The 16,543-nt window shown below is 46.9% G+C and overlaps 2 protein-coding genes across 3 annotated transcripts in view; both read left to right on the forward strand.

Moving 5' to 3' along the window:
• Positions 1-5,193, forward strand: part of DHX9 (DExH-box helicase 9) — a 164,097-nt gene extending 158,904 nt beyond the window's left edge. For both annotated transcript variants that reach the window (XM_029617881.1, XM_029617882.1), the window contains one exon: positions 4,374-5,193. In XM_029617881.1, coding sequence (XP_029473741.1) covers positions 4,374-4,911 — 538 coding nt within the window. In that variant the 3' untranslated portion in view covers positions 4,912-5,193. The remainder of the gene's footprint in view (positions 1-4,373) is intronic.
• Positions 5,194-11,315: 6,122 nt separating this feature from the next.
• On the forward strand, positions 11,316-16,417 carry LOC115100394. The gene is made up of 2 exons (XM_029618841.1): positions 11,316-11,782; positions 15,611-16,417. Exons 1-2 carry the CDS (start codon positions 11,605-11,607, stop codon positions 16,141-16,143), a joined length of 711 nt encoding a protein of 236 aa, XP_029474701.1. The 5' UTR covers positions 11,316-11,604; the 3' UTR covers positions 16,144-16,417.
• The last annotated feature ends 126 nt before the right edge of the window (positions 16,418-16,543 follow it).

Here is a 16,543-nt window from a genome sequence, read left to right on the forward strand (position 1 = left end):
GCTGGGGAGCCCATGTGGCTGATCTGCAGACACAAGGATCTTGGTCTCCAGAGGAAGCCAAACACCAAATAAATTTCCTGGAGCTTCGAGCAGTCAGATATGCTATCAGGGTATTTCAGGATCGCCTCTCCAATCAAGTCATCCTGATTCAGCAGATAACCAGGTGGTCATGTGGTACATCAACAAACAGAAAGGGACGGGCTCCTACCTACAGTCAGGAAGCTGTGCAGATATGGGCGGAGGCTCTTTCCCACGCGATGTACCTCAGGGCCACCTACATGCTGGGAGTGGACAATGTGTTGGCAGACAAGCTAAGTCGCGCCTTTCAACCACACGAGTGGTCTTTCAACCCCTCAGTGGCGAACTCGATCTTCCAACAATGGGGTTACCCTCGTATAGATCTCTTTGCGACATGTCAAAACCGCAAAGTAGAGAATTTTTGCGCTCTCACTCAGTCAACACTCACAACCAAGAGATGTGTTCTCCCTCTCATGGGCGACCGGTCTCTTATATGCATTCCATTCACTTCCACTTCTCTCGAAGACTCTCGTGAAGTTACATAAGGACAAGGGAAGCATGATCCTGATAGCACCTCACTGGCCACGCCAAGTGTTGTTTCCAATACTTCAGGATCTCTCCATTCGCAGGCACATTCCCTTGGGAAAGGACCCGCTTCTGATTACGCAAAACGACGGGTGCCTGCGCCACCCCAACCTTCAAGCCTTGTCTCTGACGGCATGGATGTTGAAAGGTTAATCCTCCAGCCACTTAACCTTTCTGAATCAGTTTCCCGTGTCCTGATTGCTTCACGGAAGCCTTCCACGAGAAAATCTTATTCTTATAAATGGAACAGGTTTCAGTCATGGTGTTCTTCTCAATCCCTTGACCCCTTTACCTGTCCAATTTCGAAGTTTCTAGACTATCTCTGGCACTTGTCAGAGTCTGGTCTAAAAACTTCCTCCATCAGAATGCATATTAGTGCGGTGGCCGCCTTCCATAAAGGTGTTGGGGTGTTCCCATATCAGTACAACCCCTTGTAACACGATTTCTGAAGGGCTTGCTTCACCTCAAGCTTCCTCTACGTCCTCCGGCCCCTTCTTGGAACCTCAACCTGGTTTTGGATTGGCTCATGAAACCACCATTTGAGCCTCTCCAATCCTGTGAACTTCACTATCTCACATGGAAAGTGATTTTCCTTTTGGCAATCACTTCGGCTCGCAGAGTTAGTGAGTTACAGGCCCTAGTTACCTATCTGCCTTACACTAAACTTCTGCAGGACCGGGCAGTACTCCACACTCTCCCTAAGTTCTTGCCTAAGGTAGTATCGGAATTTCACATTAATCAATCCATTATACTACTTACCTTCTTTCCCAGGCCTCACTCCAATCCAGGAGAACAGGCTCTGCATACCCTTGACTGCAAATGGGCTCTAGCCTTCTATCTAGACTGTACAGCTGCCCGCAGGAAAAGCACTCAATTGTTTCTCTTTCCATTCCATCAAATTGGGGCAGCCTGTGGGCAAGCAGACTCTCTCCTCCTGGTTAGTGGGCTGCATATCTTTTTGCTATCAGCAAGCAGGCATTCCACTGCAAGACCGTGTTAAAGCACACTCTGTGAGGGCCATGGCGACTTCAGTAGCACACCTGCTTCCTGACATTTGCAGGGCTGCCACCTGCAGTTCTCTCCATACCTTTACAGCCCACTATTGCTTGGACAAAGCCGGAAGACAAGATTCCTTCTTCGGCTAATCTGTCCTGCGCAACCTATTCACAACTTGACGTACCAACACCCTTCCGCCTGCTCGGTAGGGTTCAGGGTGCCCTCGGCCAAATTTCACCCTAGTCCTAGTGCCTTGCACACCTGGGTACATTTGGTGGACACTTGGACATCCTCAGCTCCAACTTGTATCTCAAGGATACACCATCCTGATGATGTCACCCACATGTGAGGACTACCATCCTGCTTGTCCTGTGAGAAAGCAAATGTTGCTTACCTGTAACAAGTATTCTCACAGGACAACAGGATGTTAGTCCTCACGAAACCCGCCCGCCACCCCGCGGTGTAGTTTGTTTCATTTCTTATTTTATTTTTCAGCACTTCCTGTAGCTTTTTAAACAAGACTGAAGGGGGGACCCCTGCTGGCTGCAGGGTTAGTGCCATGCTGGGCATGCCCAGTAGGGGCCAGTCAAAGTTCTAGAAACTTTGAAAAAAGTGTTTCGTGATTGGGCTCCATCCTGTGATGTCACCCATATATGAGGACTAACATCCTGCTGTCCTGTGAGAACACCTGTTACAGGTAAGCAACATTTGCTTTCACTCTGATTGGATTACAAGTATTTCAGACTCTTTCTATGTGGAGTTTTATTTAAATGTTTTTTGATTTTTGGTTTTTTTTCTTTTTCTATTTTGGTTTTCCTTGAGCCTCTTGATTCTTGTCCTTTTCCCTTTCCCCATTTTTTGGGGGCATACAGTTTGTTCTTTCAGGCCGATACAGAATGGTGTGCTCAGCCGAGCAAACAGTTTAGCCCCTGTTTGGCTGTGTGTTTTAGACACGCTATTACTACCCCTTATTACTGTAAGGGGTAATAGCTCGTGTCCAACCCCCCCGAAACTAATAGCGCTCATCACATGCAAATGCATGTTGATGAGCCTATTAGTTATTTCCCCGAAATACTGAAAGTAAAATGTGCGGCCAAGCCGCACATTTTACTCTCAGAAATTAATGCCTGCCCAAAGGCATCATAGCGATATTAAGTCGGAGGACCCAAAATTAAAAAACAAAAAGCTCTTTAAAAAAAATAAATAAATTCTGCCCGCCGGTTGCGGGTTCGAAAATGGACACTCAGTTTTGCCAGTGTCCGTTTTCTGAACCCGTGGCTGTCAGTGGGTTTGAAAACAGACGCCGGTAAAATTAAGCGTCGGCTGTCAGACCAGCTGACAGCCACCACTTCCACAAATGAGGCACTAGGGACGTGCTAGTGTCCCTAGCGCCTCCTTATTAGAGTGGGCCCGATTTTAAATACAGAATCGCTTCGGCGCGCATCGGGAGAGCGAGTGCTCAACATGGAGCACTAGCTCTCGTGGGTTTTTTTTTTTTAATCTGCCTGTCATGTCCTATGTGAATTTGAATGGGGTAAAACATGGGTTTGAGGTGTGGTTCTGATAGCTTGGTAAAGAGAGGGACAATTAAAGGGATATACACATTTTTAAAGGTTTGTCAAATGGATAAATCAATAATAAAGATTTAAAAGGTTTTCGTTAACTGATTTTTGTAAGCAATTCTATGTGACTGCTATTTTTTTAATGTCCTGATTATAGTGAGGACAGTTAAGCCGTTTTTGTTTATTTTTAAAATGCTAATCACAATGATTTCCCAGTTGTGCTGTGTAATACTGAGCAGTGTTTGAGTGGTATTAATAAATGGATGCATATTAATTATCTGATTTTAAATTTTAGTAAGACTGAAGTGGTGTATATTGTTAGCCATGGGAAGGTCTCTGATGATTTACTTCCTTGTTCGCTATCAGCGATGGGCAATTCTGTTCAGTTTTCTGATATGGTCTGTAACCTTGGCTTTGTATTTGATTCGCAGCTCTCATTTAGATTTCAGATATAATCGGTATTAAAGTCTGGTAACTTTAAGTTGAGATTAATATGTCACATTATATTTTGAATTTTTCTACTTTTAGAACCATTACACGGGCATTTATTTTGTCTACAATTGACTCTTATCAATTCTTTTTATTGTGGACTTCCTGCATCCTTTCTTGGGGCTCTGCAGGTTCTCCAAAATTCAGCAGCTTGCCTACTTTTGGGAGCACATAATTCTTATTCCATCAGTTGCACTGCTGTCCATTAGAGCAGAGAATCAAATTCAAAGCCTTGGTTTTAGTATTTAAATCTTTAAAAATAGAGGGACCATCATATTTTGCTTAATGTTTAGCTTTTGTGGCAATAATCTCACACATTACGATCGTCTAGCATTGTATTGTTAGAAATTCCCAGTTAAGGATGCCCATTTATGTGAAACTAGATGTCGTGCTTTTTCTATTATGGAACCACTTTTTTGGAATACTTTGCCTTCATGCTTACAATTGAATGATCTTGCAACTTTTCGAAAACAGTTGAAAACTTTTTTCTTTAAAGAGGCCTATCCAGAGTGCAAAGCTTAGGGTCAGCATAACTAATTATATATAATTCTATGGTCGTATTTTTCTTAGTTTTGTTTTGCGTTTCATTTGTATTGATCTGTTTGAGTGTGTGAATCGTGTGTGTTGTTATGGTGTATTTTTTGTTTAACATCATAATCTGCTTGGTATGGTATATTTGTTATAAGTGGAAAAGAAATATTTTAAATAATTTTGTTTTTGCAGATTTGGAGATGGTCCTCGTCCCCCCAAGATGGCTCGATTTGATGGCAGTGGAGGTGGTGGGTTCCGAGGCCGTGGAAGTAACCAGGGTGGTTCTGGATACAGAGGCGGAGGCTACGGTGGCGCATCCAATTCCTACAGGGGCGGCGGCTATGGAGGATCTGGAGGCAGGGGCGGCGGCTATGGAGGATCTGGAGGCGGAGGTGGCGGCTATGGAGGAGGCGGAGGTGGCGGCTATGGAGGAGGCGGCTATGGAGGAGGCAGAGGTGGCGGCTATGGAGGAGGCAGAGGTGGCGGCTATGGAGGAGGCAGAGGTGGCAGCTATGGCAGTGGAAACAGAGGTGGCGGAAACAGAGGCGGCAGCTATGGAAGCAGCAGAGGCGGTGGCTATGGAGGTGGTGGAAACAGAGGTGGCGGTTATGGAGGTGGCGGTGGTGGATACCGTGGTAGCTATGGAGGCGGTGGAAATCGAGGTGGCGGAAACAGAGGCTATGGAACTGGTGCAAACAGTGTTGTTTGTGGAGGTGAAGGTGAATTTTGAATATTTAGTAATTGCTGTTCTCCATACAGCAATACTTTCCTAGCAGTCAGTATTGGAAGATGTGCATCTAGCACTATTCATGGATGAACTTCCTTTCCTGCTGCTAATATAGACATTCAACTTGACCCTCCCCCAGTATATGTGAACTTTTGAAAAATACTGTTGCTATGCTGGTAAGTATTCTGTGTAAAATATTCAGTTCTGTATCACACTTCAATTTGTAATTTTTTTCCCCCCCCATTCTTAATAAAATGTGTTTTTATTTCTTTGTTTAGAACCTTCCATTTTCTTCCCTTATTTGAAATGAATAGATGCATTATAGTATAATGCTATATCAATCTGTGTGCATTATAAGTTAAATAAAAATGTTCTTTTTCATTTCTAAGAATATAAATACAAGGCATTAATTATCTCATATAAGTTGTATGCCCCTATTTAAAAATATGGCAGCAGGAAAATAAATAGCTTTAGAATATGAGTAATACTTTTTCTCTAAAGCAAAAAACAGACACCTTAATCCGTGGAAAGATTTAATTATTATATTCTATTATAGAGCCTGACTCCTGCCGAGTTTCGCCAATTAAGGCTGCATCAGGGGCTCAAGTTGCTTATGAAACTACATAAGCATTCTTTTATGTAGCAACAGAGTGTCAAACAAAAGCCTTAGTTGTGCGAGCCACTCACACTGCTTCAAAAATGAAGTGTCAGTCTAGATATTTTGCTTATCTGCGTCCCGACTTAGGAATGTATGACTAACTCCTTAAAAATCAGAAATTCGCCAATACAGAGTTTGCTGCTTACAGTGTAAGCTATGTGGGACCGCCTTCTGATTTGTTTTATTGGACCATACTTTTTCTCTAGACAGAACATTTATTTCCTAGCGTGTAGGCAGATGGACTCAGGACCAGTGGGTATTGTGCTCTTCTGCTAGCAGATGGGAGACTGAGTCAGATTTCAAAGCTGACATCACTAGATAAACCCCTGCAGTAACCTCAGCTCTTCAGTATCTCTCCGTCTCCTAGCAGATGTGGACACTATCCCACACACTAGAATAGTGTTGAGAATTACAGCAAAGAAGAAACAAAATTTACCTTAAAGAAAATCAAGCCCTGCTCTCCTGCGGTGATAACTAAGGGTCCCTCCCCCCAGTCGAGAATTCCTGAGGTGATCTCCGATATCCCTCAGAAGTGTGCCTTGGTCCGATAGCTGGTTCCCGGCGTGGACTTAACCCCAGTGTGGCTGAAAGACAGCGGTTGCAGAACAGAGCGCAGCAGTGAAGGTAATTCCCTCTCCCTCTGCAGCTGGAGACCGTCTGGCACACAATCAGTAAGCGCCAAGACCAGGTAAGAAAAAATCTTTAAATTCAGGTCTCCGGTCTCCAGAGCTCTGATTGCCTTACCAAATTCTTCTCCAGCGAGGTTAAAAGGGAGCACAGATCGGGTTGGGCTAGGCACCGATCCGGTGCAAGGGTCCACACACGTGGAGACCCTCGGAGGGCACCATCTTACACGTGGGGGTTGTCGGCGCCATCTTATCTTCTCGACCGGCGGTACGCATGAGGCAGGCTGGGCAACTGATGCGCCTAACTTGCGTGTGTCCAATACAGATGCGCACACAGCAGCGTATACAACTGAGCACACCGGTGTACATAGCTGCAAGCACAGCTGCGTTTACAACTGCATGCGTGCAAACTCATAGAGACAATGGCACTGGTGCCCAAGAAGGCCAGAAGGCACTCTTTGCACAGCCTGAATTGGAGTCCTGCCTGTGTCAACATTGCATAGAAGCCCAGGGGGAACCAAAGCCTGGTCCCTTACTGTTGGGAGATGGTTCTGGAACTACCGACGATAGCTCCCCGGATCTATGCATCTCTGAGATGGCTTGCCCACAGGAGGGCACCTCTGAGGCCCCTACTCCGACTCCCCTTGGGATTAACATGGACCCAGAGACCACCTCCTGGGTCCATGTTCATTCAGGCTAATCAGCCCTGGCTGCGCCCAGGGTTCAACCCCCGCCGGAAGCACAAGATCCTCCCGGCCCTGCTCGGATGCCTTGAGACATGCCTCGCCTAACTAAGAACTTCCCTGACTTGGACCCAGACACCTCAGATGATGAGGGTGACTCCCTGGAAGAAGGAGAAATCCCTCCAGGAATGGAACCATACCAAACCATGCTTCGCTTCTTCCACAAGGACAAATTACCAGCCCTCGTTTCCCAGACTCTGAAGACGCTGGGTATTCCAGTCAAGGCACCCCATGGTGGAACCAAAGAACCACCCCCATCTTGGCGTCCCTTCATAAGGCCTCATGCTACTTTCCAATGATGGAAGCCATCCAGGAATTGATTGACCTGGAGTGGGATGCCCCGGAGGCCAGCTTCAAAGGGGGTCGGGCCTTGGAAGCTCTATACCCTTTAGAGCCAGCGACCAAGGAACGCCTGCATTTCCTGAAAGTGGACGCTATGGTCTTTGCCGTCTCAAAGCGAACAACAATTCCCGTTGAGGGGGGAGGGGCTGCATTGAAGGATACTCAGGGCAGACTATTGGAATCCATCCTTAAGCAGGCCTTTGACGCAACTGCAATAACACTGCAGATTGCTTCATGCTGCGCACTGGTGGCACTTTCCTGCTTGCTCCTCTCGAGAGGCAAATAACTCCGGAACGTATACCAGTGAAATGATTGAACCTGAAGCAGCCTTCCTGACGGACACAAGCTCAGAATTGGTGCGCACCTCAGCCAGGGGTGTTGCCTCGGTAGTGGCAGCCAGAAGACAACTATGACTACGGAATTGGTCTGTGGACGCGACATCTAAAGCGAATCTCATAAATGCCCTTTAAAGGATCTCTCTTGTTCGGAAACGAATTGGAGACGTTAACCAGCAAATGGGGCGAATCCCCCAGTGCCTCGGATACCAGAAGATAGGAGTAAAAGATCTCAGCATCCCTCCCCCCAGAAGAACCAAGGGCAGAGGCTCGCATCGCTTTAGACCCCACAGGAACTTGCAGTTCTAGGCACCTCGTCCCTCGGGAAGGTCCCAGCCCTTTCGAAACTGACAGACCAAGAGGGGAGCAGGCCCGGGGGGACAGGCTCCAGCCGTACTCCACAATGAGAATGGGCAGACTCATCCACAGGAAGAGGAGATAGGGGGTCGACTTGCCCTCTTCTACCAAAGGTAGGTCGAGATAATGTCTGACAAATGGGTACTAAACATCATTCATTCAAGAAGGTTACTCTCTGGAGTCCTGCAGCATCCTTCGAGACAAATTTGTCACCCTGCCACTCCCACACCAAGAGACTGGCAGTAGAAACCACTCTAACAAGGCTACTCAGTCTGAAGGCAATAACTCCGGTTCCCACGCCCCAACAAAATATGGGGCGCTATTCCATCTATTTTATCGTTCCCAAGAAGGAAGGATCATTCCGGCCCATCTTGGATCTCAAGAACCTCAATCATCTGCGAGTACTACACTTCTGCATGGAAACTCTTCGCTACGTAATAATGGCAGTGCCACCGGGAGAGTTCCTAACCTCCTGGGACCTTAACGAAGCCTACCTTCATATCCCAGTCCATCAGGATCACCAGTGCTTCCTGCGCTTTGCGATACTGGATCACCATTACCAGTTCCGACGCTACCCTTTGGCCTAGCAACCACCCCCAGAACTTTCACCAAAATCATGGTGGTCATGGTGGCAACACTGAGGAAGGAAGGAATCTTGGTACACCCTTACCTGGATGACTGGCTGGTCAGGGCAAAGTCTTCAGAAGAGAGCCGGCAGGTGACCAGCAGAGTCAAGAGCCTACTGCAGGAACTCGGTTGGGTCGTGAACATGGGCAAGAGCAGTCTGCAGCCCTCTCAATCTCTAGAGTACCTGGGGGCCCGTTTCACCACCAAACACAACAAAGTCTTCCTCCTCCGAGGAAAAGGAAACTGATGGAACAATTATGATGATTGATGACCAACGCACGCCCCAAGGTATGGGACTATCTTCAAGTCCTTGGCCTCATGGCATCAACCCTAGAGGTCGTCCCGTGGCAAAGGCCCATATGTGACTGCTCCAGCGCGCCTTACTGTCACGATGGATGGACCCCACTGTCCCAGGACTACTCAATTCGCCTCCAACTACCAGCAGAGATACATTCTCAGCTCCAGTGGTGGCTACAGGAAGACCACCTAAGCAGAGGAGTAAGCCTATCCCCACCGAACTGGACTTTGCTCACCACGGATGCGAGCCTGCGAGGATGGGGAGCCCACTGTCAGGAACTGACGGCCCAGGGACAATGGAACAAGGAAGAGGAGGAATGGAACATAAACCACCTGGAAGCTCGAGCAGTCAGACTAGTGTGCCTACGATTAAGCCACAGGCTCCAAGGGCAAATGATCTGAGTAATGTCGGACAACGCAACAACGGTTGCTTATATCAACTGCCAGGGAGGAACCAGGAGCCAGTAGGTGTCTCTGGAGAGAGACCCTCTCTTGGCATGGGCGGAGATAAACCTACAAGGGATCTCAGCCTCCCACATCGCAGTAAGAGACAATGTCTCAGCAGACTTCCTCAGCAGAGAGAGCCTGGACTCGGGAGAATGGACGCTGTCGACCACAGCCTTCCAACTGATAGTAAATTGCTGGGGCCTCCAACCATGGATCTACTGGCCACCCGTCTCTGTGCCCAAGTCCCCAGGTTCTTCAGCTGCAGACGAGAGCCACACTCCCAAAGGATAGACACTTTCGTCCAGACTTGGCAAGAGGAAGACTTACTGTACAACTTCCCACCATGGCCACTACTGGACAAGGTCATCCGCAAGATAGAACATCACAGGGGATTAGTTCTACTAGTGGCCCCGGATTGGCCAAGATGACCATGGTACACAGACATGCAAAGACTCCTTGCGGGGAACCCTCTGTGCCTACCTCCACACAGGAACCTTCTCCGGCAGGGCCCGATTCTCCATGAAGATCCGTCTTGATTCTCTCTTACGGTCTTGCCCTTGAGAGAACTCTCCTGAAGAAGCGTGGTTACCTAAAGGCCTTGATTGACACCCTGCTCAGATCGCGCAAGTTCTCCACATCCCTGTCATACATATGGATCTGGAGAGTATTCAAAGCCTGGTGCGAGGACCGCGGGATACTCCAGTGGACAGCCAAGATTCCCATAATTCTGGAGTCCCTACAGGATGGTATGAAGAACGGGTTGTCACTCAACTCCCTCAAGGTCCAAGTAGCCGCACTGTCCTGCTTCAGAGCCGAAGTGGACGGTATCCGGCTATCAACCCATCTGGATTTGTCCTGCTTCCTGATAGGGGTTAAACAACTCCAACCACATCTCAATCTAGTATTAGACTTCCTAGTTGGGGCTTCCTTCAGACCAACATGCAGTCTGTCACTACGCCTCTTAACATTGAAGATGGTATTCCTGGTGGCAATATGTTCAGCTCGTCGCATCTCTGAACTACAGGCACTATACTGTTGGGAACAGTTCCTTAGGTTCACGCCTGGATCCATACAACTGCACATCGTCCCCTCCTTCCTAGCCAAAGTGGTTTCCGAGTTTCACTTGAACCAAACCATCTCACTACCATCTCCGGATGAACATAAGGACTCTGAAGACTCACGCCTTCTTCGCCATCTAAATGTCGGCAGACTCCTAGTGCAATACCTGGAAAGATCGGAACTGGTGTGCAGAATGAATCGCTTGTTCGTTATTCACAGCGGGAAGAAACAAGAAGCAGTCTCGCGGGTGACCATAGCCCACTGGATCAAGGAAATAATCAAGGCAGCCTACATAGAGGCAGGGAAACCCTTACCACTACAGGTTAAGGCTCATTCAACGAGGGCACAGACAGTTTCAAGGGCAGAAACCAAGCTAATGTCGCCCGCTGTCATCTGTCGGGCGGCAACATGGTCCTCCATACACAGGGCCGCCATCAGGGCAGTATTCTTGGGCCTGCAGTATGGGGCCCCAGGATCTACTGCCACATATGGGGGCCCGCAGCCGCCAGGCGGCAGGTGCGCTTGGGGGATGTATTAGTTCATGGCAAAGAGGCCCACTGAGGCTCTCTCCGACAGTCTGTCGCCCAGGGGCCTACTGAAACCTGGAGCCGGCCCTGGGTGCGGGCCCCAGAGAAGAGAGAGAATCAATGCTATGCGTGTCTTTTAGACACACATAGCATTGATTTACAGAGCACCGCAGACAGAGACTCGTCCGCGTGCTCTGTCCTGCCAGCGTTCACTGTCTGACGCGGCTGTGACGTCACCGCCGCGTCAGACAGTATGCGCCGGCAAAGCGTGCGGGCCGTCGCTGTCTGCTTGCTAGCTGGAGGCCGAGGAGCCGCGGAGTCCCCGGAGCGCAAAGGGTAAGTAACAAGTTTGTTTTGCCGGTGCATTATCTATTTATTACTGGGGGGACGTCTGGTGCATTATCTATTTATTACTGGGGGGAGCTGGTGCATTATCTATTTATTACTGGGGGGACATCTGGTGTATTATCTATTTATTACTGGGGGGCTGGTGCATTATCTATTTATTAGTGTGAACTAGGCCTAACAAGTCAACCGCTGAATGAATGGCCACATGAGGGAGGGTTTACGTTGAATTTTCGGCTTCCGTAATCAAGCACATAATGTGTATGATTCTGGGTAAAAGTGCTTACCAGCTTCGAGGAGAGAAACAAAATACTTCAATCAAGGTCTATTTCTATGGAAATTGGTGTCGCTAACATTAAAGCTCTCTCTGAAGAGATGAAACTGCTTCGAGAAAAGTGGCCTGTTTTACTTTCTGAAGCTAAAGCTGTGGCAGATTGCATGGAGATTCCCAAGGAACTACTGAACCCTCAACAATTGCGGCAAATAAAGTCAAGGCATCATGATGCAATAGATCCTGCCCCTTTGTTTCGCCCCTTCGGTTCGCCCCTCGCTCTCCCTGAGCTTTACCCCATCGGTCCCATGACAGTGCTAACCCAGCGTTCACCCTGCAACTTCCATCTAGCGCTCATCCTGCAACTTCCATCTAGCGCTCATCCTGCAACAACCACCCAGCGCTCATCCTGCAACAACCACCCAGCGCTCATCCTGCAACAACCTCCAGCGCTCATCCTGCAACAACCACCCAGCGCTCATCCTGCAACAACCACCAGCGCTCATCCTGCAACAACCACCCAGCGCTCATCCTGCAACAACCACCCAGCGCTCATCCTGCAACAACCACCCAGCGCTCATCCTGCAACAACCACCCAGCGCTCATCCTGCAACAACCACCCAGCGCTCATCCTGCAACAACCTCCAGCGCTCATCCTGCAACAACCACCCAGCGCTCATCCTGCAACAACCACCCAGCGCTCATCCTGCAACAACCACCCAGCGCTCATCCTGCAACAACCATCCAGCGCTTAACCTGCAACAACCATCATCCTGCAAGCAACCATCCAGCGTTCCTCCGACAACCTTCCAACCAGTTAACCTTCCAAAATGTCTCCAGCTCTTCCAATCCCAATTTTGCAACACCACCTCCTACCTAAAAGACCATCTGCAAGACAAGCCCTTCACTACAACTTAAAGGCACTCACCCCTATTCTGACTGCACCTACCACCCAGCTTTTAGGCCTCACCCTCTTTTCACTCTCACTTTTCAATGCACAACCCCTAACAAAAAAAACCTTAATTTTCAATGATTACCTCACCGACGCCAATCCAGATATTTGCGCAGTAACTGAAACATGGCTCAAGCCCTCAGACACAGCTCTAATAAATCAACTCCCTACACAGACCTATGACTTCTTTTCACTCCCAAGACTGAAAAAAAGAGGAGGTGGAATCCTTTTGGCTACCAAAAAAAGCCTTAACTTTACCCAACACCCATTCAGTTCTAACTCAAAATTGGAAGTTGGTTTCTTCACATCACAACATCTTCAAATCCTTCTTGTCTACGCCCCCCCAGGGCTCCTAGAATCCGATGTCTCCCCCATCCTTGAAATCACCACCACTCTCATCAACCTGGATTCCCCAGCATTCATCTTAGGAGATTTCAATCTGCACATAGACAATCCTTCACCATCTAACAGTTGCGTATCCCTCCTCACAGCCCTGTCAGCAATGGGTTTCCAACAATTAGTCAATGAACCCACACACAAAGCGGGTCACACCCTGGACTTGATTTTCATCAACAAAGGCATTACGAATACATCCAATTTGAATAATAAAAAGGTTCCATGGTCGGACCACACTCTCATCTCCACCTCTTTCGCTCTGAAAGAAACCAATACTGCTAATATCCCCTCACCCTCATTTCAATACAGGAGGCGATGCTCCCCAGAAGACCTTAACAACCAGTTGGATTCACAGCTCCCTCTATTAGATCTCACCGACCCGAACACTGCCATTCGTTCATGGAACAACATAACAGAAAATATAGCTAACAAGCTCTGCCCTTCAACTACAAAAAAAGCTCACACCAATGCCTCCAACAGACAACCATGGTTCACCAAAGAACTTAGAAAACTAAAACAAAGCTTAAGAAAGAAAGAAGTGACTTGGCGTAAAACCCCTTGTGACATTACCATTTCTTCATACAAATCCACTCTATATCCAGTACAAAGGCCCTCACCTCAAAATCAAAAAAGATTATTTTGCATCTAAGATTCACAACTGGTCTTTGATGCAAAAGCTCTTTTCGCTTATGTCTCCAGCCTCACTCAAACCATTACCGCGAGAAATCCCCGGCGACATGGCACAGTCTAAAGCTGATGAACTCGCTCAGTTTTTCCAAGATAAAATCAACAATCTTTTAACTCAACTGCCTTCCAATACTGCTGAGGCCCTTCCAACATGTCAACATTCGACCTTCAAAAACTCCAGCCTAAACACTTTTGAACCCGTCTCTTCCACCGAGATACAATCCATCTTGAGAAGAATGAAACCTTCGTCTCATCCTGCAGACCACATCCCTACCAAACTTCTTCTATCTAGTCCAGACACAATAACCACATCATTGACTAACATCATCAACTGCTCTCTAGCCCAAGGATCCTTCCCAGATGATCTCAAAATGGCTTCAATCTCACCCCTCCTAAAGAAGCCTAACCTTGATCCGAAAGACCCCAACAATTTCCGCCCCATAGCTAACCTTCCATTCATCGCCAAGATCATGGAAAAACTAGTCAACACTCAACTCTCAAACTACATTGAAGACAACAATCTCCTCTTCGCCCCACAACACGGATTCCGAAAAAATCGAGGCACAGAATCCCTCCTTATCTCTTTGACAGACCATATCTTACTGGGCCTTGACAAAGGAAATTCATACCTGTTGATCTTGCTAGACCTTTCCGCAGCGTTCGACACGGTCAACCACGCCATCCTCCTAAACCAGTTGTCATCCATAGGAATCAGCGGCACCGTCCTTTCCTGGTTTAAAAACCTTTCTCAACAATAGAGGTTACAAAGTTAAACTCCAAAATAAGGAATCCTCTAGATTTAACTCTACCTTAGGAGTCCCACAAGGTTCGTCTTTATCTCCGACTCTTTTCAATATTACCTTCTTCCTCTCTGCCAACTTCTCACCGACCTCAATCTAAAGTTTTTCCTATACGCAGATGACATTCAAATCATCATCCCTATCAAAGACACATACTCTAACACTCTTGACTACTGGGAATCATGCCACAAAAAAATCAAACAAACTACTCAACAGTCTACATCTCATCTTAACTCCTCTAAGACTGAAATCCTACTCATCTCTCCGGAGAACACCTCCAACAGTACTCTTCCCACAAATCTGCCTACCACTCAAGCTAGAGACCTAGGAGTAATAATTGACAACCGGCTTAACTTCAAGGCACACATTAACAAAACAACCAAAGACTGCTTCTTTAAACTCCAGGTTTTGAAAAGGATAAGACCTCTGTTCCACGCTCAAGACTTCAGAACGATCATCCAAGCAGTTATCTTTTCGAAACTGGACTACTGCAATTCCCTATTGCTAGGTCTACCTTCATCATACTCCAAACCCCTACAGATGGTTCAAAATTCTGCAGCCCGAATTTTGTCAGGCGCAAGGAAAAGAGACCACATATCCCCCGTCCTGAAGAGCTTCACTGGTTACCCGTATACTTCCGCATCATGTATAAAGCCATAACTACCACCTACAAAACTATACATCAAACTCACCACTCTCGATCTTCAATTCCCCCTCCTAGTACATAATTCTACTAGACCTACTAGAGATGCTTTATAGAGGCTCCCTCCAAGTTCCCCCAGCGAAAACGACCAGACACATTACCACAAGAGATCGCGCCACCTCCACAGCTGGCCCTCTTCTGTGGAATTCCATTCCCACAGACCTCAGACAGGAGCCCTGCCTCCTAACTTTTAGGAAAAAACTCAAGACTTGGTTATTCAAGCAAGCTTTTCCGGACACAACCCAATGACACAATCCAATGACTCCAAAAACACCATTCTCTTGTATTTAACATCTATTTTGTATATTAGTTTGTACACTATATTTAATTTGTATATTGTTTAACTATTTCTCTTCTCTCCTTTCTCTTCCTTCTCCAAGTCGGCTTCCCTTGTTAAATGTAACTGTACCTTCCGTCACCACAGTTCTAGTTTTTGTATATAATGCACTCCTGTTCTATGTAAACCAGCAAGATATGTCTTCATGATTGCCGGTATATAAAAATCCTAAATAAATAAAATAAATAAATAAATCCTGAAGATCATTTTAAAGCTAATGTCTTCCTTGTGGCAATGGACACAATTTCTGACCTTCATCAACGCTTCCAGTCTATGGAGGAAGTCTGCAAGCTATTTTCTCCAATCTTAAAAGTGAGAACAATGAGTGAAGAAGATCTGATGGCATCGACTGAGGAATTGATCTCAGCATACCCTGAAGATTTTACATCATCTTTACTCAGTGAGCTGCAACATCTTCGGAAAGTGTACGAAGCTACATTTCCAGAAGACATGGGTCCCTTAGATTTGCTTAACTCAATCTACAAACTAGAGCTTCAAGGAATATTCGGAGAGGTGTGTATTGCTCTTCGGATTTTCACCACCCTCCCACTTTCAGTGGCGGAAGGAGAGAGGGCATTTAGCAAACTTTCATCAATCAAGAACTATCTGCGTTCTACAATGAGTGAACAACGTCTAAACGGCCTGGCAATTCTCTCTATTGAGCATGAGCTTGCCAGACAACTCAGTTACAAAGACTTAATTAAAGATTTGCAAATCAGAAAGTAAGAAGACTGATTGCTTCATAAACCTGAATTTGCTGTTATTTCCACTATGAGTCGAGATGGACACAATTCAGTACTCACACTGAACTGCTTTATTGGATAGAACCCACTGGATTTCTCAGATACTGTGCATTTATCTAAGTGATTTGAGTTTGTTGACTTGTTTTTATTTTTTTACACCTATGGTGGAGTTTACACATAGGTATAAACATTGTTGCATATACTTTATCCACTGAATGCTTGTGGCCCAGACATTTTGGCTGTATGGGGCCTCAAAATTCCTGATGGCGGCCCTGTCTATACACACCTTCTCCAGGTTCTACCGCCTGGATATTCAAGCCTGGGAAGACACAAGCCTTTGCAAGGGCAGTACTAAGTGGGGCCACAGGCAGCCTCCTGCCCTG

This window comes from Rhinatrema bivittatum, chromosome 10 (genome assembly GCF_901001135.1).
Source record: "Rhinatrema bivittatum chromosome 10, aRhiBiv1.1, whole genome shotgun sequence".
Classification (NCBI taxonomy): domain Eukaryota; kingdom Metazoa; phylum Chordata; class Amphibia; order Gymnophiona; family Rhinatrematidae; genus Rhinatrema; species Rhinatrema bivittatum.

Bases quoted from the DNA above. Each gene is read 5' to 3' on its own strand.
- LOC115100394 (XM_029618841.1), top strand. From the start codon at position 11,605: ATGGAAATTGGTGTCGCTAACATTAAAGCTCTCTCTGAAGAGATGAAA. The intron at 11,783-15,610 runs ATCCTGCCCCTT...ATAAATAAATAA, and splicing joins AAGGCATCATGATGCAATAG to ATCCTGAAGATCATTTTAAA.